Source organism: Palaemon carinicauda, chromosome 6 (assembly GCF_036898095.1).
Source record: "Palaemon carinicauda isolate YSFRI2023 chromosome 6, ASM3689809v2, whole genome shotgun sequence".
Classification (NCBI taxonomy): domain Eukaryota; kingdom Metazoa; phylum Arthropoda; class Malacostraca; order Decapoda; family Palaemonidae; genus Palaemon; species Palaemon carinicauda.
The window spans coordinates 67,225,411-67,249,410 of record NC_090730.1 but is presented as its reverse complement, the minus strand read 5'-3'; the positions used below and the strand labels follow the sequence as shown (position 1 = coordinate 67,249,410).

At 34.7% G+C, this 24,000-nt stretch overlaps 1 protein-coding gene across 7 annotated transcripts in view; it reads left to right on the top strand.

Annotated features, from left to right (window-relative positions):
- Nucleotides 1–24,000, top strand: part of LOC137642566 (rootletin-like) — a 272,520-nt gene that overhangs the window by 235,027 nt on the left and 13,493 nt on the right. For 4 of the 7 annotated variants that reach the window (XM_068375246.1, XM_068375248.1, XM_068375244.1 and 1 more), the window contains 4 exons: nt 5,946–6,092; nt 6,657–6,776; nt 7,210–7,359; nt 22,931–23,071. In XM_068375246.1, coding sequence (XP_068231347.1) covers nt 5,946–6,092; nt 6,657–6,776; nt 7,210–7,359; nt 22,931–23,071 — 558 coding nt within the window. The remainder of the gene's footprint in view (nt 1–5,945; nt 6,093–6,656; nt 6,777–7,209; nt 7,360–22,930; nt 23,072–24,000) is intronic. The other 3 variants (XM_068375250.1, XM_068375249.1, XM_068375251.1) reach the window with 1 other exon arrangement.

The window sequence follows — 24,000 nt, the reverse complement described above, 5'->3', positions numbered from 1 at the left end:
CACGAGCTTTACACTCTTGAATTACTTCAGGTCCATTTACAATATTGCGAAACCCTTTGTTTTTTTATATGATCTGTTCTGCTCTTTACGACCACAGGATTGGGTGATAATAGAAGACTGAACTGTTTGCCTGAATCCTAATACCCCTCTGCTTGCTGAAGTAAATGCTCATTTACAACTACATTTAAAGCTTCAGCCAGAGCTGAAGGGTTGCATCGTATCTTGTATGGCAGTGAGCATCGGTCCATGTAGGTTTGGTCACTAGTACATTTCAAGTTTTCCTTAGCGGTCTTAACGTACAGCCAATACCTCAGCTGCGAAAGCGAGTCACTTGCTTGGTGCATTCATAAGGTTACTATTAGAAGTAAACTAAGAGGAAAAAGCCTATAGTTACCTTTTTAGGGGACTCGCCAAACTATGAATGCAAAAAATGAGGATGATACTGAGGAAGAGCTTGACTCCTATGGGTTATCTCCTTTTCAATCATTAGAGAACTTTATTTCTGAAAAATATCCAAATAAGTTGCTTTTTCTTCTAAGTCATCTATTCATGACTCTATTTCACTTTTCCCAAATTTTTAGTGCCGATTGATTATTATTTAAGTGGAAAGAAAAGCTACTAATTAGGCTTTGCATTTAATGTTAAAAACCATTTCTCCGACAGGAGTAATCGGATCTATATGGTAAATCAGTTGCCTAAACGTTGTCCTTCAACCACATCTAGTTCATACTCTTGAACCTATCATTTGAGTATAAACAAAAGAGAATCTTTAAATACAGTTTTTTAGCTGGTTTACTAAAGATATCCTGTTTGTTGCTAATAAAATGGGGTGTAGATATGCTTTGAATTCACTCTTACAGATTCTATAGTAGGGATTATTTCCACTCTAATGAAAGACAAATTTGCAGGTCATCAAGATCTTAATCTTGTTTTGGATTACCTAACTTCTTTAGGTGAAATTATTGCAGCAGGGTTTTCAGAGGCTGAAGAAGCCTATGTTAATTTTGCTGTTAACTGTAGGGAACAAGAGTGTTTCTGTATGGTTAGAATAGCGTTTGGTGTCCAGAAACGCACTATGATTTTAACCCCTATTTTGGGTGCTATATTTCATAAAAATAGTAGTTTGGCTAATTCAACAGCCTCTCGTTGAGTTAACACTGCTTGTGTTACTGGGTGCTTTGACTGGCCAGATAGTACTACATTGAATCCCTCTCTGGTTATGGCTCATTTTTCCTTTGCCCACACATACCCCGAATAGTTTAGCCTATTCTTTACATTCTCCTCTTTTTTTTTTCATCTACCTAACAACACTAAGATAACAGAAAATTCTTCTTCACTCAAGGTGTTAACTACTGCACTGTATTTTGGTAAGAGTGGAAGAGTATTTTGGTAAGAGTGGAAGAGACTTTTTAGCTATGGTAAGCAGTTCTTCTATGAGACCAAAATCAAACCATTGTTCTCTAGTCTAGGGTAGTGCTGTAGTCTCTATACCATGGTCATGCACCGTCTTGGGTTAGCGTTCTCTTGCTTGAGGGTACACTCAGGCTCACTGTTCTATCCCTTTCCTTAGTTTCTATCCTCAATAGGCTATTTTCCTTGTTGGAGCCTTCAGGCTTATAGCATTCTGCTTTTCCAACTTGGGTTGTAGCTTAGTAAGTAATAATAATAATAATAATAATAATAATATTGCACTTTGGCAACTGCATCTCAAAAAGTTTTCTCCTCTAAGGGAGCCTTCAAAAAAAAACCAATAAGATTTTGCTCTAGCAGGCATTCCAGGGGAAATGCCAACAGGACTCATTGAACTTAAACAGTCTCCCCAACAGATCTCTGTAGGAGGAAAGATTTACCACTTATATCAGGTATGGTAAACCTTTCATCCTAATATGTAGGTGCTGTCTCTGGTCAAAGAGGGCTATTGAATGCCTTTGTCCTCTAGTCCTCCGTTTTCCAAGGAACAAATACCTTTTCCAAGGACTCAGTACCTTTTCCAACTTATCTAAGCAATTTATCAAAGGGTCCTTGTTTTGAAATTCGATTTTGCAAAACTCCTGGAGTGATGTATGATAGAAAAGGTCTTGGATCCATTCTTTGGGTTGTACAGTAGGTTATTCTTAGTCCCAAAGCATCAGGAGGTTGGAGACCATTTTTAGACATTTTAATTCTTGATAGGTTTACGTCTTCTCCAAGTTTTCAATAGAAACGCCTTTTACAGTCTGGTTTGTGAATGTCTCAAAGGTTTACCAATTTAATTGCCTATGATTCGTTCTCAAGACAGCTCTCAAAGTCATTACCAGGATATGACTCCATCTCGAAATGGATGTGATTTCTATGAAACCAAGTTCTTTTGTACCAGAGTAACTAGCTATATTTTAATGCTCTGTTGGAAATAATTTGGGTTCAAAAGATGGTGTTACTCAGGTTGTTGGAAAAGTTGGGAGTCCTGGTCATTTAAGAGAAGTTTTCTTTGATCTCGGCTCGGAGGTTTCTTATATTTGGGAATGATGATAACAACAGTTCCCTTTTAGGTTTTTTTTTCTCTTTTTGGAAAAGTTCAAGCTTGTGATGCTGCTGTTAGTTTGGATGTGGATGAGACTGCTAGGGACAATGGCTTCTTTGGTCGCTTAAAGGTGAGAGCTTTGAAATATCTTTTCAATTAGAATTGGAACAGGGTATTTGAGCTAGACACAATTTGTATTCCAGTGATGCAAAGCTAACTTCAACTGCTGAATTGATGAACAATCCTCTTTGGTTATCCTACTATGTTTCCTTAGAAGTAAGGGTTCTAGATATCTGATTATCACACCGTGAATTGATGCAACAATCCTCCTTGGTTATCCAAACTAGGAATGCCCTTAAAAGTGAGCGTTTAAGACATCTCTATTTTGTTCAGGGATGCTTCACAAGAAGGAGCTCCACATTATTTCCATTGTCAGGGAAGTAGTCGGAGAAAGATTAGACTCCTTATATCAATTGCCTGGAACTTTTAGTAGTGTTCCAAGTCATTCAGGCCAAGGAGTCCCTGGTAATGAAAAAGTATGTGGCTGTGTTTTCAGACAACACAACAGCATTGTCTTATAGTCAGAAACTTGGAAATCAGGTTGGACTTGGGTGAATTTGAGAGGAGAGATTCTTTTACGTTGGTTTATTCTAGGGAAATCAAACATCCTAGCACATAAGTGAAGCAGCACAAACTCGGTTCTTCCAAATGAGGGTTTTTTGCATCCATTAGTGTCTGTATAGAATTGGAATTAGTGGTGAACACCAACCTTGGACATAGCTTGCAACATCATTCAACAAAAAGATAACAATGTTTTACTCACCAGTTCCAGATCCTTTATCATATTAGTTGGATGGCCTGTTATAGTATTGGTTGAATATAGATTTGAACGTTTTTCCTTCTTTCTCCATGATTTGAGCTCTGAGAAATTAGTTTTGTTTCTGCACACAGCTGGGCGACTGTACTGGCTCACACTTGACTTCAAAGACTACAAAACCAATCTTTTCGGATAGCCAGTTATGTGATTGTACCTAAGCCCAATCGCTCTACATCTAACTGCACGGAAACTGTCCACCGTATTCTCAGAGACAAAGGATTTTTGAGGTGTTAGATCTTGCATTATAAGTAGCAGTCAACTATTGATGTGTTAAAGCCAATGAAATGTCTATTTCAATTGGTGCAAATTAGGGAATGAGTCAATAGCTATAACTATACTCAATATTTTTTAATGAGGCGCATTTGCACAGACTCGCCATGGTGCCCTTTTAGCTTGGAAAAAGTTTCCTGCTACCTGATTGGTTAGAATTATCTTGTCCAACCAATCTGCGATCAGGAAACTTTTTAGAGCTAAAAGGGCACCCCTGCGAGTCTGTGCATATCTGCCTCGCTAAAAAGAATTGACTATAGTTTGATTGATAGGGTTATTTTATTTCATAAAAGGAAAGTGTCCTTTTCAGCTATAAGGGGTTATAAATCTATGCTGAATACCTTACTCAAACATCTTGACTGATTTATCTGCTTCAGGTATTTAGGTCTACTGTATTAATTTTGAGAAACCTTCAGTTGTCAGAACAATTTATTGGAATCTAGAAAAAATTCAATATTCAAAGGGTTGTTATTTTGAACCTTTGAAAGTTTTTGTTGAATAACTCACAACTAAGAGAGATTTTCTGTTAGCTTTAGCGTCATTAAACACATTAGTGAACTAAAAGCTCTTTTATATAATGAATGTGTTGTAGAAAAGATGATTTAACCTCTATATCCCTACTTTATGATCATAGAATTATTTTAAGACGAAGGGTGTCTCAATTTTTTCCTATTGCCTCTTTGGAAAATAGTGATACATCAGATAATAATATCTTTGTCCTGTGAGACCTGTTAAATGTTGTTTGAATGACTAAATATATTATGGAAAAGTCATTAATTTGTTTTGCAGAGTTAGTATGTCGAATTGTCCTCTTTCCAGAAATGATATGTCATTTTTCAAAAGGTTTAGTTACAGGGAGTCGCATAGAATTGGATCAAAGTCAGATAAAAGACTTGAAGGTTAGGGGTAATGATATTAGAAAGGCAGCTATCTCCTAATTAATGTAGGAATTCGTCTCTAGAAATTCCTAGCTACAGCTCAATGCCATTCCAAGTCTGTTTTTGCTAATCATTGTCGTAATGAAACCTAAGAAACCTTGTTTTCTTATCAGATTGCCGGGCTTTAGTTGATATACAGTATTAGCTGCTGGGATATAGTACAGTATAGAGAAGTATTTTCTTTTGCGTCTTTAATCAATTTATAGTATTAGTTATTCTTTTGAAAATGGGCGATGTTGTTTAATATGTAAGCGGACAGTTTGAAATTGAGGTAGTATTTGGGAACACAATCTGAAGGCTTGAGATATAACACACTTAGGTGACGTTTTGGTTACCATGGTACTAGACTAAGAGTAAGTTTACTATTTTAAGACTACATTTCCTGTCCTTTTCCTTCACTGACCCACCTCAATCAGGCTGTTGAGTTAGCATTATGAACATCAGGGGAGTTCCTTAGAAATAAGTGGAATTTTAATTATGAGATATATTTATAAACTCACTTGATGCTCATATACACCTCCCCTCCTCCCTAATGCCTAGTGATATGAGGAGGTTGCAATTTAGTTTTGACTTCAGGACTGAAAAAACAAAGAGAGTTATGCCGAGGTTAAAGCCATTAACCACCACTTTGTCTCAATACTATGCTATGCTAGCAGCTCAAGTCTATTAAAAAGAAAGAAAACACTAATTTTTTGCCTCTAGGGTAAATGTCAGAGAAGCATTGTGAACAACAGGTGAGTATAAATATAATTTTTTTTTCTTTTTTTTAAAGTCTGTTATTGTTACAGTTTAAAAATCTATGCCCTTAGATTTCATATTTCTAGAGTTAAGTTTTCTCGATAATTGGTAACGCCTGCATAGTGACTTAGAATGATCTATCATCTAGTCTTGAAAAATAAAATAAATTTTTTAAGAATTTAAAGATCATGCTTGCTAATGTCATGAAAAGAAATGTGAAAATAAAAGGTAATTAATATATATACTTTGCATTCTTAAAAAAAATGAAAGTACATGTATGAAATTAATTACGCAAATGAAGTGTGAAAGGAAAGGCATGAATAAAAGAAAATCTAAACATTCAATGGACTTCCATGACTTACTAAAAAGTTCATTCCAACATTCATGGTAGCCAGGATCCTAATCTGGTAGAAAAATTAGATTTTTGTTACATTTACCACAGTGAAATAAGTAACATAATGTACCTTACATTTTTACTTTTATCCCAAGCAAATTAATTTTTCATTATTAGTATGGATTAGAAAATGCGAGACTGAATATTCAGATTTCCATTTTCTAGTAATATGAGTACAGTAATAGAGAAGTTCTAACAAAGTTTCTTAATTCCCTATGTCCTTTCAAGACCTCGGAGGATCGAGCAACGGAAGAACTTGAAACCAGGGCCAAGATCGAAGAACTTAAGGAACGTTTGAAGGAATCCCAAAGTGAGAGAATGGGAGAAGTTCGTAGGAGGGAGGAGCTGGAGATACAGTTGGCATGTATGGCTCAGGTACAGTCATCGGGTTCTCTCTCTTATGGTTAGCTCCTTTTAGTCTGGTCTGAGGTGTTGTCCTTAATATTGCTTGGTTTCCTTTCATTAATCAACACTAATGCAAAGATAGACTTGTCCAAAGGCACCATGTAAGTAAGGTGTTTAAAAGAATGAGAGGCATACCTTGGACCCTAGGACTTGAGTAAAAATAGTCAAGATGATTATTACTTTGTAGTTTGTGTACATTAGGCAGAAATTAAGGTTAACAATATTGTAATTTTGCATATTGAAATAATATATTGGCAGAATTTTTTCAGATATGAGTATCGCATGTCTAAATATAAGAAAATAATACAAGTAGTCAAATGAGAGGAAGGAATGGGTTGATGAATATTGTACTGTACATTGCATTTACTTTATAATTTAATTACTACTTGAACATTTCAAACAACTAATATAAGATGATTTTAACTTAGATTTGTAAAATGTTCATGTTTAAAAAATATGGTATATTGCAACTAAATAATGAGCCACCATGATTGAATGTTAAGTACATCTGGATTTGATGACATCTCTGTGCAGGAAAATGCCGTTCTTCAAGACCAGCTGACAGTTTTGCGAGAGAAGGAAGTAACCTTGAGGACATTTGATGAAGAACTAGCTTCACTAGATGATGCTTCGTCTGGGAGGCTTTGTAGGAAGGCAAGTTACTGAAAAAATGGGTTGTAGTTTGGAAGGAAATAGACGCGAGTCATGCTGTGTTAAAGCTGTCTTTGGTTTTCAGACTTTCATCAGCATAAATTTAATTTTTCACATGCACATTGGAATTGCCTTAATCTTCACAGTACAGTACTTGTATTGGGTGAACATTCTTGAGGGACAAGCCAAAAGTACATAAGTTTCCACTAAACGATATGCTTAAACAGAATGTAATGATAAAAAGAGAAAAATAAATATTGGTATAGAAATTTATATGACTGTATCTGTATATTTATGTATTAATAATTTAAAGCATAAAATAATATATGAATCCTGAGGCTGTAAGTGTCAGACAGTATATTGAAAAAATATATATTTTCAAAACTTCCTATTTTTTCATGACCAACTCATTGCAACTTTATTTTCCTTTTTACAGTGCCTTGGACACGTAGATGATTCTGCTAGTAATTCTGGACTATATGATCTTCATGATAGTATTGAGGATACGGATGCATCTATTGAGAGTATCCATGGAGAGTGTGCTCTTGTCAAACTGAAGAATGGAGGCTATGCTTGGGGTTCTCAGGTGAGTCAAGAAATTGTCTTTTATTTGGTTTTCCTTTGATTTTGTTTTGAACTTGTATTTCAGAAACATTATTCAATTGGTCACTTGTGAATAGTGAGTGTCTTGGTGGTATTATGATAAACTATATTTGTATCCTTCTAATATAAGACTAGTTACTAATCATATATAGTTATCCTATTTTACTGAAAGAAGCTACCTTATATGTGGTTGATTCCTACCATATTCTATTTACGAGCTTTGTGTTGCACTGTAAATCTATATTTAGGTTTTTGTGATTTTGTGGTTCAGGTTTTATTTATAGGATAAGATTTTTAAAACTGTAGACCATGATGTAGTAGATTAGTATGATTTTCATATGTAATTGTTAAAAGATATTAGGCGAGATGTAACACCAGATCTATACATTATTTACATTTAGGAAGAGAACCGTTTTGTTTAAGGAATGTAAAGCACGAGTACAGTATGTTTAGTGTTTAAAAGCAATATACCGGTAATTCTTTTTCACCGACGTTTTAATCCTAAATGGTTGGAAATTTGTCTTTGAAGTTCTTGTATTAAAAAAAGACTTGCTATAAACAAATGATCTTTAAATCATTTGATGGTATATGAATTTAAAAATTGTCCAAAGTCATTGATTACAAGTTAAAATATTTTCAAGTATTTTGTCACCTTTTTTAGTTAACTACATAAATGAGTTAAACATTAAATAATGAGTAGGTAACAAGAACCCTACTTTTACTCCAAGATTTCAACAAATAAGTATATAACTAGCTCTCGTTTTTTGCAGTTAATGAGTGACATAAACCTTGTGAATAACTAACATACACAATCATTGGGATTAATCCCCAATGCATAATTTGTTTTTATCTTCTATCTATATACTTTGGTATGCATTTAGAGCATTTAATTATGTTGAAAAGTACTGTACTATATATTTAAAGTGTAATTACAGTACTCTAAACTGCAGGACAGCTATTATTGTAAGAGTGTTATACATTTTTTAATTGGTTACTTAGGTATTTTATATAAGGGTTTTTTCACCTTTGTCATAGAATTGACTGATGTCAAATGTTAAAGATGCAAGAAAATTTTTGAGTTTTTGTGTCGGATTTTGTTCAAACAGCAATATTGTGTATTAAAAAGTTTCACAGGTCAGCATACATTTCTATAGATATGAACTTTCCTATCTAAATCAGTAAGCAAAATGCATTCATACATTTTGGTGTTTTGATTCACTCTGGATCGAAACTATCACCAGTTGGAATTGTAGCTAACTTTCATTTAAGAAACATTAAAATCAGTATCTTTCCAAGACTTTCACCCTCAAAAGGATGGCCTAAGTTGCTTGCTTAGGAAAGTATAGTGCATATTACTATACTGAACATAAATGTTCAGGTTACATTTCTTTGCACTTGAAGAAAAATTTATATACCATGTTCATTCTTCTATAACCCATCTCACAGACTTTGCTTTAATGAGAGAAAGTAGAAATAATTTTTGTATAACATATTTTGTCTGCATTGAAACTACTACAAAGACTAGAATTTGATATCTGAATACAGTTCTGATCTCTACATCTGAAGGTACTTCTGGCTTGTACAGTTGGAATGCATTGCCTAGTAATTGCATAGCAGCAGATCTATTCCAGCCGGGACCTTGAGTTTAGCTGTTTGTTGGGGAGGATACTGCTGTGTTTAGTTACCACAGTTGGGGTTGGGTTTGCCTGGCTGATGTTCTGATGGGCACCTCTTCAGTTGATACTAGAATTGAAACCACACACCTTTACCTTTTATTGTCCATATAGCTTTTTAATTGTATACAAAGTTATAACTCTTTGGTTTTTAAGTCAGAAACAGGAATCCTATCATCTAATCCTTTTTGCCAGTTTTCAGTATATAAGATATGTAAACTAAATCAAGTGGGACTCTTATACCTTAAATCATTCACTTGCAGTAAAAGGAAGATTTTGCCAAAGTTGTAGTAACATTGGCCTTTTCTGGTATAATCACTGATACTTTCTATTCCATTGAATCTTTTTAAATCTATCTTAGGATAAAGCTTAGAATATTTTTAGATATTCTATATTTTCTCATTCGTTACTTCTCGTATATAGTTTATTTCCTTATTTCCTTTCTTCACTGGGCTATTTTCTCTGTTGGAGTCCTTGGGCTTGTAGCATCCTTCTTTTCCAACTGGGTTGTAGCTTAGCTAGTAATAATAATAATACAATTGACATGATTGGGTTTTCAATATTTTAAGGCAGTTTAACTTCTTAACAAAATAGGATGGATGGGTGTATGCAATTTGTGTACAGTGGCCAAGCACTGGGATCTTAACAGTGACTCAGGGCTGTAGAAAAATGGGATGTACAGTATTAACTTCTTTTTTGGGAAACTTCAACTTTCACAACTTCGACTTTCAGTGAGATTGTAGCATTACAGAAATAATTAACATTGTAAAGGCTGTGGCAATGGATAATGATCACACATCCAAAATTAACATAACTTTTAATGAGAATTCTGGGGACAGGGCGATCATTTAATGATGTGGGGTGGTGTTACATCATGTGTTGTGCTAACCTCACTTTTAGCTTTCCGTATGTACAATGTGTATAGGTTGTCGATGTATTCATATCTGGGCAATGCTGCTACTTACTACTCCCCCTGACTAAAGTCAGTAAAGATCGGTAAAACGTGGGCCTCAATAATAGGTCTTTTATAAGTGTTGCTGTGTTGCACTTCTGTTTACTTCATGAAAATCTACTTGTGTAACATGTGATAACTTGAGAAATGACAGACATATGGTAAACAAGATTTTATTCCTTAAACTAGTAAGTAGAGTTTCATTTACATAAAAAAGATATAGCCGTAACTACAGAAGGATCTCAATGTAGTTCTGTTTGGCCAGTTAAAAGGACCCAATAACTTTCTAGAGGTAGTATTAAAATGAGTGGCTGGTGCCTTTGCTAACCTACTACTTGAAGAAGTGGAGGGGAACCTGTACTAGAGAGCAGAATTTAAATTTAAACTAGAATAGACAACGCCCTTATCGTCACCAGCACTACAGGAAAGTATTACAAAAATTCTTAGCTATAAACAGGTCATGGCTGCAGGTACAGACCATGCATCTAAATTAAGTATGTAATATTCCTAATAACTACTGCTAATACGGACCTGTACTCCCACAATAAAATTTTATTGCAACTCAATTGTACAGTGGGTTGTTTTCTAACCCCTTCTCCCAAGAATTGACCTAGATCTCCAGAAGTGACTGAAAATATAGGGATGCATCCTTACCTAACTTTGTATGCCAAGTCCTTGCCTGACATTGGTGGAGGTAAGGCATTCACCGAGAGGCTAAACCATTTCTCTTTAGTAGGGATAGGGGCCTTCACTCCTAGGATAAATCACCCCTCTTAAGTTGACCTATAAGACCAGAAGTCATTAAAAACATGGCATGTGTGTATTCTAACCTAGCCTTATTATATCTAACCTAACCTAACCTAGTGCACCAGCTACCTGAAAATTTGGTGGCATAGCAAGACATCCAAGATTGTGCCCAGGGACACAATTTTGTTGTTAACTGCCTTCTCCTGGAAGGGTTCGAATCCATCAAAATCACATTCTGCAATGCATTCAGGCCACAGTTTCCTTCATACAGAATAGTGTTTTTTTCTTAGTGACCCGTTCCCAGACTTTATAAATTATTATGAGGCAGCTGAAAATGTAAGCTCGGTTCGTTTGGTGACCTTTGAACATTGTTGGAACATTGTTTTACAGTGTTTTAAAATTTGAGATTACCTGCTGATTCATTGGTTGGAAAATTTGAGTGGTATTGGGCAGCAGGAACGTGATCTTGATGAACTTGAATTCCTCCATCAGGCCATCCTCAATGGCTAGAAGATGGTCAGCAACAAGTCTTGGAGTGGGATGTTCTTGTTAGACAGTCTGTCATAAGCTTATTACTGTAAATCGATTTTTCTGCAGTAATGAAGGTCCTCCTAGGCATCTTACAAAAAAGACTAGTCTCATCACAGTTGCTGCTGCATGTAAGACAAGTTTTCAAACCAGCCATGGCTCACTTTGAATGTTCAATTTTCTTTGTCTGCTGACATACGCGGCTACTCTCTTCACAAGGTCCGCATACAAAAACTTTCCTTTTTCACAAATGATGTTCTCCATTATCGTTACTCCTGCTAACTACTTCTCATTGATCCATATTAGAAGTAAGCTATCGATATTATCTAAAACATGTGACTGTTGTTTTGTCAAAGAAAGTACTCTTTTCACAGAATTAATTGCTTTTATTTTTCTTTTGTCTTCAAAATTGTGCTTATTGTGGATGTTGTATGATTGTACATTTTGCCATGTCTGCCACGCCTACCTTATTGTGCTTCCCAACAATTTCTTCTTTTGACTCTTTAAGTATCCTCTCCGTCTTCCATCTTTCTTGATCATCATTGTCTAGATTCTTCCGTATACTGTAAACTTGATGTGAACTATAGCCATCACAATTCTACAAACAACACGTGCGCACAACTTTAAAATTTAACACTGTTAAAGGGAAAGAGTTAAGATCTGGCCTGGGAGGTTGTGGTCAAAGGCAAATCAAATTGTTTTAAAAATGACATGAACAATGCATGGGTGGTACATGACTGTTTTTTTGCACAGCACGTCAAATTTTGTTGGTATTTTTCCACAAAAAATTGAGTGAACAAAAAATTTTGCTCTCAGACCAATACAATGGACTTTTACCAAAATGAACATAGTCAAAGTTACCTGTAAACCGAGGTATTACTATATGTATAGTATTCTTGGGCATAAGAAGAATTGGAGTGACTTGTTGTCCTTTGTTAGATTTTCTAGATTTTAAATCTAGAAAATCAATCAAGATTATCAATTATCTGAAATGGAATCAATTATCTGCGATTCTCTAACTTGAGTTCTTAAATAGTTTTGAGAATAATAATGACCTGACTTAAGGTGGTAACAGATTTATACAAAAAGTCAAAAGTTTCAATAATATGGATGGCTTACAAAAAATATCTTATTAAATATCTTAAAAGAATATACAGTACTGTATACAGTACTGTACACTTTTTACAAAAATATCATCTATTGCAATAAAGCAGTATTAAACAGGTTTTACTCTACATATTTTCCATATCGATCCACACTCGTCTGTGCTATATCGTGAGAAATCTCAAAAGTATCTTATTCTATTACAGAAGTAAAAAAGATGCTTATGTGCTGCTACAGGCAGAGTATGGGTCTAAATTATACAATTGGTTTCGATCAACAGATTAATACACAACTTAATATCATTATCATCAGATTATGTAAAAGTTTAGGCTTAGTAATTAGACAGTGACAAAACATAAATTATACTGAGATCTTAATATTTTGTTTCTTGAAAACAATTCAAACAATAAATGCTACTATGCTTAGACAGTTGTATTAACACTTGAGTACCATACGCAATTCAAACACAAAATCTCAACTAGACTGTTATATTATTGAGTAAGTCAAACACAATAGTTACTTATCAAGATGAGACTTACCAGAGAACAGAGGTATCAATAGCTAAAAGTAAACTTATCTCTTGAAGGATGTTGTAGTTTTTACAAAAACTGGCTAGAGAGGTGTGCTCCTGTAAAACTTGACTTATATATACCCACCTTGGGTCCGTATTATATAGCTGTCATGTGATACCTCACAAAATCTTGTCCCAAAAATCACCTCGTAAGTATCTTTGTAAGGATTTACTAAGATAAAACATAATTTCAGAATTAAGGCTCATTTAGAATTGTTTCTTCCTTTCTAAAGTCCACATATCCCTTCTTGTACCTTCTGACAGCATTCAAAAGTTCCTACATCGTAATAGATTTTACCGATTACGTAATAAGTTTACTCGGCATCAGATTTGTATGGGTTACAGCAAGTTCATTAGAAATCACAATTAATTAGTTACTGATATCTATATGATTGAGCAACTTAATGATGATAATAACAATAATAATGATAAATATAAATACTACTATTACTACTCATATCACCATAATGATTTTAAGCTTTCAAGCTATGCTTAATAATGCTCTCTTTGAGATGTTATTTTGAACATTCATTTTATAACTTGAATAAAAGCTTCCGAGTTGTGAAATTAAATATTTTATTGTTGGCTTGAGTAGTTTTTAATGACGTACAGTTATTGAAATAAGGAAACTTGTGCATTTGTATCATGATACAATGTGTTCTCTTAACTGCATTTAGGTCCAGTGTTTCATACAATGGGACATTTGATATAGCCTATAACTTTAACGTGCAAGACATTTGATGGATTGAAAAAAATGTGCTGTATTTGTAATTCATGTGTTACTGTATTAGTGATGATTAATGTAAGAATATTTCTTCATTCAAAATATATTGATAGCTTGTAATCTATATTTTGTGATATTTTTTTTACTAAAACTATTTAATGGAAATGAATGTTTACTTACATTCACAATGTGACCATTGACTATTGGTAGAACTAATAAGTAAAGAAGCCAGTTTCTTCTCAGAACACTTTGGGTGAATAGAGTATTTTTTTTATGTACTTCTAATTATGGTATAGTAATATTTAAAGTATCCATGTTTTTCTCTTCACTGAAGGAAGGACACATTGCAGTAATACTTTAAAAATTTGGTGGCTATTGTAGAATTACTGTAATACTATATTGTGTTTTTGTTAGCCTTGTGAGCCCTTTCTTAGTAATCTATATCTTTAATTGTAGATTGTTTGGAGTCACATTTCATAGCATTAGTCTTTGAACGCTGCTCATATGATTAATAACCCATAAGGATATCAGTTTCTATTGCCATAATCTAATTGCAGACTTGAATGAGATGATCAATCATTATCATAGGAATTTTAGGATTTATATATTGGTATTGAATCTGACACATGGCTTTCTAAATGAATTATGTCATTAATTAAATATGTTAAATATGTTAAATGAAAATTAACTAGGTAAATGAAATAGGTTAAATGAAATTTGGAAATCAAATCGCCTGAAATCACACACAAAAATTAGGCTATATACTGTATCAGTTTAGTGAGATCTGTGTTACTGTATGGACATGAGTTGTGGTATGACAATGATACAATATCCAATTCTGTAGATTTGAGAACAAAGCCCTCAGAAGAATATTGGGAGTTAAAGGGCAGGACAGCATTAGAAATGAAACTATAACTGAGACTACTCGAGTGCGTTATGTGGATGAGATCATGGAGAGGGGCAGATGGAGATGGTTTGAGCATGCTCTTTGCTCTCCCCAAGAGAGATTAGTTCACCAAACTTTCGACTGGGGTCCACAAGGCACTAAAAGAGTTGGAAGACCCAGACCTACATGGGTGAGGACTATGAGACATGAAGGAGGAGATGATGAATGGAGAAGTATTGATTTAAAACCTCAAGATAGAGACGACTGGCGAAATCTAACTGAGGCCCTTTGCGTCAATAGGTGTAGGAGGAGATTATGATGATGATGATTAAGAACCATTTCTTTTTAAATATTAGAATGAGAAAATTTACAAGTTAAATTAATAAGAATTCCAGTAGATCATGTATTTTCTTTTTTTGTGATCTGACCTCACATGGGAATCATATTTATTTTGAAGTCTTATAACTAAGGAAGTGTATCACCAGTACATGCACACTTTAGGCCAGCTCTGTAAGATTCGAGCTTGACTTCTTCGGCTGGTAAATCTCCCCCTTTTAATAATAATAATAATCATCATCATGCAAATTGACAGCAAGTACGTCAATAAACTGGACTCCTTAGTAATGACTGCCCATATTGTCTGGTAACAAGAAATCTTTAACCATAAGTCCATAAAAGGTAGAAACTCAAGTTTCAAGCTTTAAAGAAGCGATGCATCAGTCAAAATGATAGGGTGCTTCTTATCTCAGTGTTGTATGAATATAAAACATCAAGAACATTGGATATTTAGTTGTTAAAATCAGGAATATAATTGGTATTTGTAATATAGAGAATGGTAGCTTGATTACCTTCCATATTAGTACGAGTGGAATGGAAACACTCGGGTGTTGTGAAAATTGTAGTCTCCATCAGAGAATATTTTACCATGCAGGTGAGAAGACAACAGACTCATGAAATGAAGTAAGATACCTAAAGAAAGAAACCATTTCTAGGATTGGAAAAAATGGAGAGGCAGATTGTACTAACCCCTTTTCTTCCCACTAACAGCTCGAAGGGGATTTTGGATAACCTGAAAATGCAAATTAGGAAATTAACTCTTGCTTATGCAACCTCAGAATCCTAGCCTACATTTCCTTACCATATGCAAACATTCTATAGGTAAATAAGTCACAGCAACAATAGAAAATAATAGAAAAAGAATATTTCTATACTCACCTGGTGTTCATATTGCTTCTTTTCCAGAAGCTCAGTTTATCAAGGTTTACCCAAAAATTTTATCAAAAGATGCTTGCCTTCAGTAAAGTGATGAAACAATCTAGCTGTGAATGGTAAACAGCATGCTAACATTTTCCCGTTCTTCAGTTTCAACATGACAAATCAGGGGGGAGGAGGGTAAGCATGTATATGGACATCAGACGAGTATAAAAGTATAAAACTGTTTACTCATTTGAACCTCCACTGATTTTCAGCATGTTTATTTCAAGAACCTCCCCTGATGTTCATATTGCTGACTCTCACACAGATGAAGTGAAGAAAAGAGATAGGTCAATAAATAATTTAAAATGTATAACATAATTAGAATTTTATACTAAATTGGTCTATATTTAATGGGAATCCTCTCAAAATACAGTTTGCAATATAGGACTCAAGATTGTTCTTCTAACAGTATTTGAAAGATCAAAAACAAATGTATAACCTAATTAAGCACAAATAAATTTAGAAGACCACATCACCAGCATCCACTATAGGACCTAGAAACCAATAATCTTGATAAGGAAGTCAGGTTTCTCCGAGATAATGTCTGCCAAACACAAAACTGGTACTCTACAAAAATTAAGAGGTACAAGTTTACTCCTGATATCTGGGCTCAATCTTCAACACTTATACTGTATAAGATTTGGGTCCAAACTTGGTGAGTTTCTGTTACCACACCTTCAACAAGAAATTATGCTGCATTCTTGGACAAAGGACAAATTAAAATTCTAATCCCACATAGCCAATTAGGAGCACTCTCTGTGATCTCCATAGTTTTTTCAAAATATACTGAACATCTCTGTTTTTAGATGAAATACTTGCAACCATTTCTAATAAGAGGAAGGGAAAAAAGAAATTGCAACTGATTCTCAAGTCTTAAAATAATTTAGCTCTGAGTAAAGGCTAAAAACGGACCATCATCTTTTGCTCCCAAAACCCACCTTAAACGATAGTGCTTGCTATTTATTAGCCTATGTGTTTAGCTGGTAAATCTACTGTATGAGTGAAAGTTTCCCAAACATTCAAAATTAAACATATTACATAAAGGTAAAACCACATCCCTATCCTGATAAGTTGACCTCCTTCCTGGTGGCATTTTAATACTGACATGCTTGAATATATGTTACAATGCCAGAAAAGTAGATGTTTAATCCTGGATGTGTGAGAACCAAATTAAGCATTGGTCTATACCTAACCTAACCTAACTTATACCATATAAAGGCTGAGATTTGAAATTCTTTTCCCAAAAGGACTCCAATAAAGTTTTAACAATGTAAACCTAGCTAGTTTTAGTTTATTGGCACAATTTTAGATTGACACCCTTGAAAATAAATGAAATATTGTCTTTGATAGACTGTCTTTTAGATCTATAAAGGACAATCTTCATGGTTGCAAAAACCCTGGGTTTGAGAATCTCATTGAAAGTCCCCTTGTGACTAGAAGTAAAACGTATGTGTTTGTATGAAATCCCTTTGAATGTGTCGTTTGAGCAGAATAATTAATATGGTAACCTTCTTGTGCCCTTTGACACCAGATGGTCCAGTTCCGCGGATCATTTCCCTCGCGTCCCGAACAGGGTTATTAAACATTGGGTTCACAGAAAGCCTGAAATTTGTTTCACACCTGCTAGATTATGTTAAAAGTAGGGAATGTGTAAAGATCTAGATTTTCCTGTTGCGAGCTGGTTATCTACTTTTTATGCTAAGGAATCTAGAACAAGGTAACAAAACACTTTTATCTATTTTTTTTTAAGAGCATCTAGTGTTCCGAGACGGTCATCTATCCGAGTAATGATCAGACCCAATGTTGTTTAACTTTGCTAATCTAATGATAAACAGTGTTCTCAACATGGTAGGCTCATAACCCGATGAATTGCAATTATGACAAGCGTCATTGCTTTCTATGTGGTAGGGACATTGCTCGGTGAAGGTGCAAACATGCATATAGGTGACCCCACCTTTTCCAATTTCTTGGCATACTGATGATTGTAGTGCCCATCCACTTGGGAGCACTATTCTCTTTTTTGTTTAGTTGAAGTTTTCATTTACTATAAAAGTTTTAGCTTGACTATGCTACATTCTTCCCAGAGAGGTACCTTATATGCAATAAAGACCATTTTTCTCCCACATGGAACAGAGAATGCGCAATAAGAGCACCAAAAAATATTATTCACGTACTGCAGCGCATAGCCTTGCTAATAAACCCAGAGCAATAGATTGGCATGAGTTGTGGTAACCCACTGAGGAACTGGTTTATCAATTAGACTACCTCTTTATATACAGCATGACCAAAATAATGGAATAATGCCCCTCAGAAACTGTCCCACTATTGAGTCAAATACCTGTTCTCTACCTTAATCACAAAACTCACATCTCCTGATACATCCTTCCCAAATCATCATCACCACCTCTATAAGTTCTTTGTTGAAATAATTTGTAAGTTCCTTGTTGAGGTAACATACTGTAATTTTGGAATTAAATTGACTGTGATTCAACTACTGTAGTAGGGTAAAAGGCTTATGCACTAAACAGCAACTTGAAATGCCAATCTTTCTCTGAATTTGGGATACATATAATTAATCAAACATAGCCAAAATTGACTATGTACTGTAAGTAGTTTATTTGGATTATAGGGCATTATATTCTATAAAAGGTTAAGTAACTGATTATTTTCCTTCAACCAAACAGATGTAGTGAATCTTTATGCCAAGTAGCCAGTTGGAGCCCTTGAGCCTATAGCATTCTGCTTTACCAACTAGAGTTGTAGCTTATGTAATAATATTAATAATAATACTCAAGTCAAAATATCTTGAAATATTGAAGACTCAGAGATTAAATGAAACTGCAGGAGAATCTACAACCAAACACATGTAGTGAATCTTTATGCCAAGTAGCCATGCTTTTGCAGGAATAGTGTTAAGCATTTAACAACTTTTATCCACAACTAAACAAAGTTATTGAGAAGTATATACTATATAATAAAAACCATTAGTTTAAGTGAATCATACGATTTGTCATCCCAACCACAAAACAGTACTGTAATAGAAGGAGAAAGCACTTATTTTATGAGTGAAGTAACAAAATATACAGATTAACATTCGGGCACGTAATGGATAAGCAGAGGTTTAGAGGCAACTTTTTTAACAAGAAGAGGAATATAAGGATTCAGGCTACTATTTCAGTCTTCAGTTTCGCAAAATCTAGGAGTCTAAAAATATAGGAGTGTGCTAGTTGTACTTCAGATAGCCACAAGTAAATACTGTATAGAATTTTAGGCTCTGTGAGAAGTTTTCAAATCTGGGAGGTACTGTGTACCACCAGACCCATTAGGGTTTAAATATGGATAGGTTATGCCTGAAATATTAATCTGAATTGAGCATTGTCTATTTCTGAGCTACCCTAAAAGGAGTTACACGTATGTCATTAAATTCCCAATATAACATAAGCTCAACTGGTTTGGCTATAGTAAAGACAAAGCTTGTAGGACAATACTCTCATTATTCCCTCTATAAACAAGCCTAGCCTTCTCTGTTCCAAGAAAGCTTTATAAAACATTAGTTAACTGCAAAGGAAAGTATTTAGAGATCATTTCCTCTGATGATACAGTACAAACAGCCATGAGTAAATTAGCCTGTTATCCATGCATTTAAATGTTTTCAGTTATTAGCCGTAATGGTGGGCTCAGAACAGGGCATTATATTCTATAAAAGGTTAGGTAACTGATTATTTTTCCCAGTTGCAGCCCGTGGGCTCATAGCATCCTGCTTTACCAACTAGAATTGTAGCCTATCTAGTTATAATAATAATGATAATAATAAAATTCAAAACATCTTGAAGTATTGAAGACTTAGAGATTAAATGAAACTACAGTACAGGTAGAAACTACAACCAAACAGAAGTAGTGAACATTTATGCCAAGTAGCCATGCTTGTGCACACCGTAATAGTGTCAAGCATTTAACGAAACAAAGTTATTGAGAGGTATATACTACTGTATATAGAAAAAATCCCTATCAGAACTTATATTTGCACACACTCCTTTTTCACAACTGACGCTAATGCTGCACATATGTTGAGACCCATGGGCATAACCTATGTTCGAGTAACAGCATCTCCAACTTATATAGAAGCAGAGGCAGAGGGAAGGACGTGGAGCAGGGTTGGAGAAAGAACGCAAGCCTGTGATATGTGGTAATGGGGAAATCCTATCGTCTAGCCACCCATTGAGTTACTACCGCTAGAGAGTTATTAGGTCTTTTAACTGGCCAGACAGTACTACATTGGATCCCTCTCTGGGGTTACGGCTCATTTAATCTTTGCTGAAACACACACAATACTGTAGTCTGGTTTATTCTTTACACATTCTCCTTTTTTCTCATACACTTGACAACACTGAAATTACCAAAACATTCTTCTTCTTTCAAGAGGTTAACTACTGTACTTCACTGTAATTGTTCAGGGGCTACTTTCCTCTTGATAGTTTTAGAAGATAGACTTTAGTTATGGTAAGCAGCTCTTCTAGGAGAAGGACACTCCAAAATCAAACCATTGTTCTCTAGTCTTGGATAGTGCCATAACCTCTGTACCATGGTCTTCCTCTGTCTAGGGTTAGAGATCTTTTGCTTGAGGGTACAGTCAGACACACTATTCTATCTTGTTTCTCTTGCTCTTGTTATTTTGAAGTTTTTATAGTTTATATATGAAATTTGTTTTAATGTAGTTATTGTCCTTAAACTTCCCTTGTCTTTCCTTATTTCCTTTCTTCACTGGGCTATTTTCCCTGTTGGAGCCCTTGGGATTATAGCATCCTGCTTTTTCAACTAGGGTTGTAGCCTAGCAATTAATAATAATAATGATAATATAGACATGACTATGGAAGTGAGTTTAGTGTAAACACGCGGGTAGGCAAGTCAAGCTTACAGCCCACAAGAGAAGGCTCATTGGCATTCTTAGAATAACAAAGGAAATTGAATAAGTTAAGATTCATAAATGCTCATCATTAACTTGGTTGGTAAGAGAGTATTGTCATATCATGTCATTATGAACTCTGTAATAAGCAAATATTCTCCGTGTGTAATCCCTCTTTAGCTAAAAATTACTTGCTCTTCACAGCTGTTATGAGATTCAAATGGCAGTCATTCTTTTTACAACTTAGATGCTAACACTGTGCAGTGTGTACTCTCTTGTTCCATACACACGAACTTGAATCATATTTTACCTGAGAGCAACGGTATAACATGTAATCTTTACAAAGGTTATTTAAAACACTGTATTTTCCATGGGCAGAAATGTTAACAAATTCAGCAGGAAAGACAACTTAAAATACAATAAACACTTATCCCAGTCTTGAAGGGGGATGTTTTGATATCACTGGAGTGATGGAAAAACTGGAGAACAAGAAACTGTTCGTGTGCTACTTGTCATTAACCATTATGTTGTTTCATTACTTTACTGGGAGCATGTACATTTTGAAAGGAAAGGAATGGGGAAATTTTTGATAAATGGGGAGGGGTAAATGTCAGTAAACAAGCTTCTGGAAAAGAAGCCATGTGAACATCAGGGGAGTTTCAAAGTAATAATACTCTGGCTAGAAGAAATAACAAAAACATACTTTGTTTGAAAAGTATCCATATACATTGGCACTTTAGCAAGCTAGGTTTTTTTGCTGAAAACATCACAATTTCAAAATTACATGTATTTAAGCTAAATAGTATTTTGTTCCTCTTAATCCTTTTTTATGTAAATAGGACACAGAACTACAATATAAGGTGTTTAGATATTACTGTGAATTAAAGTTTTTCTTCTTTTTTATGCAAAAATTCTTAGGAAATAAGTAAAGAAAATAAAAGTATGGAACAGTTTTCTTTTGAAAAAATTACTGCTATTATAAATTGCCATGCTCTCATCATTCATACCAGTGGATCTTCCTAACAAAATAAATAACGACTTAGCGGGCAAATCCAAAACAGAAGGATGACCTGGAGGGCGCGAGTATTAGGTGTCGGTGGGGTAGTCCAACTGTATTCTCTAGGGCCTGTCACGGCCCTCCCCTTTGATGAAGGGATTATCTAAATGGAAGACAGCCTGTGAATAGTGGTTTTCACATGCCCTTGTTGTATACACAACACCCACAAGGTGATCGTGCGAGGGTTGTAACCTCTGCATTCCATGCTTTTATCTTTCTCTAGTATATTTGGAAGATTTATATTAGAAAAGTGTAAAGAAGGACCCTTTTCACCGGGCATCACAGGTCTCTCCCCAGAAATAGATTTTTCCTTCGTCAAAATCCCTTTAGTGCATGTTCCATTTGTGCAGTGTTAAATCATGTGTTCTTAATTTTTTGTTTTTTTCACCATGTTAGAAATTATTGCTAGATTATGCATCTTACCAACTTCAGTAGGTAGGGCCTCCAAAATCATAAGCAGGCTGCAGCCTCATTGACAGTACAGTAAAGAAAACAACCAAACTTAAAAATATTCAAGCGACATGAAAGTTCTTTGTTATAGCACGTTATTCTGGTAAGGAAATTGCTCTCACTTAAAAGCCATGTGTACTACTTCAAGCTTTTATCATTTATTAACACTAGTGACTTGTATTGAGTAGCCTCTCCTAAGTCCTGTAAAGTTGTTCATAATTAGTATGGTATATCCAAAATAAGATTGTGACTGCTTTTTCATGTGCATATATCATTAAAATCTTAGCAAAGTATTGCTGCAATAGAATAAATTAGTACAATATTGATTTTTGTAAGATTAATAGCGAGTTTTTTATCAGAACATATGGTATGTAGTTTTACTAGGATTGGTGTAGGTTTATCTCTTGAATTGGATGCTTAAATAAAGTATGGGCAGTTGTGATTGCTTATTGCATCAAGTCTAGAATGTTATGATATTAATTTACTGCAATTTTCTTGCTTATCAGTGTGAGGTTTATACACTAAGGTCTACAGTTTTAGTCTCATTTATTGTTTATATTTTTGTTACTAATTTTTAACCCCATCAGGGCGTGGAACTCAATGGTTTGGTGTCCTACGGAATAAACTGGCTTCTTGTACTTGTTGTTCTCCTTATTTCTTTTGTTGAAATGCTTCCTGCACGATCTCTGTTTGGTTATAAAGCTCTCTCAGGAGTCGCCAGCCTCACCCAAGAGCCCTACAGAGAAATTGTCCAGACTCACTCCTCCAAGGGCTCAGTCCCGCAACAGCAACCGCTGCAAAAAGGAAGACCCTCAATCGAGTTGCTCAAGTTTTGAAAATTGCGTAAGTGGCAGTCTGGTTCTCATAGAGGCGCTTGACTTCGAGAGCTCAAAAAGTAGTTCATGGCTGCTTATTTGTACATACAGAATAGCATATTGTAATCACTAACTGAAGTTATTTGTTGTAAAGCTTACATGTACGAAGAATAACAGTAAATGTACACTCCTGTAGTTGTTTTGAAAGTTGAGCTATTGTTGAACTGCTCTGCCTAATATCTTGCACTCATATAGTATGAGTTTTTGAAAAAAAATTCTGCCCTTTTCTAACCACTAGCAGCCTTCTGCAAATATTACTGTAATTTGCATTGTGCAGTATTCAATTTATGATTGAGAGCCATTTAGATGATATTTCTAATGCAATGTTAATATGCAGTAGACAGGAAAGTAGTGTATTTGATTATGAATTAACTTACTTTACTGTACATACATATAGAATTAAACATTTAAGCTTTAAGTATGCTGCAGTAGTTCCTCAAAGGTTGCCCATTAATAATGTAACATTTTTCCTTGATTAAGTGAGCAGGAGTAGAATCATTAAAACAATATCCATTTTTCATAGACTGCAGCAGGCAGGAACTGAATTAATATCAGACTGTCACTTTTAACAAGGAAAGTAAAAATTAAGCACCTAACATTAATTACTGTGGCTTGATGGTTAGGCTAGCTTGATGTACTCTACTGTAATGTAGTTATTAATGCTTTACATTTGTTCAGTCTGGAATGTATTTAGTCTATTTTTAATTACAAAGAAATATTTTTCAAAAAGGAAATATTTTGGGGAGTACAGTGAAAGTGTAATTTTTTCAATGCGAATCCTTGCCAACATCAGTGGAAGTGTCCTAAGATTTTCTCATAAAGAGATCATATAATAATAAGTTTCATTAAATATCAGCCTCTGGAAAACTATCCTAAGTATTCTTGTGTACTCCTTGT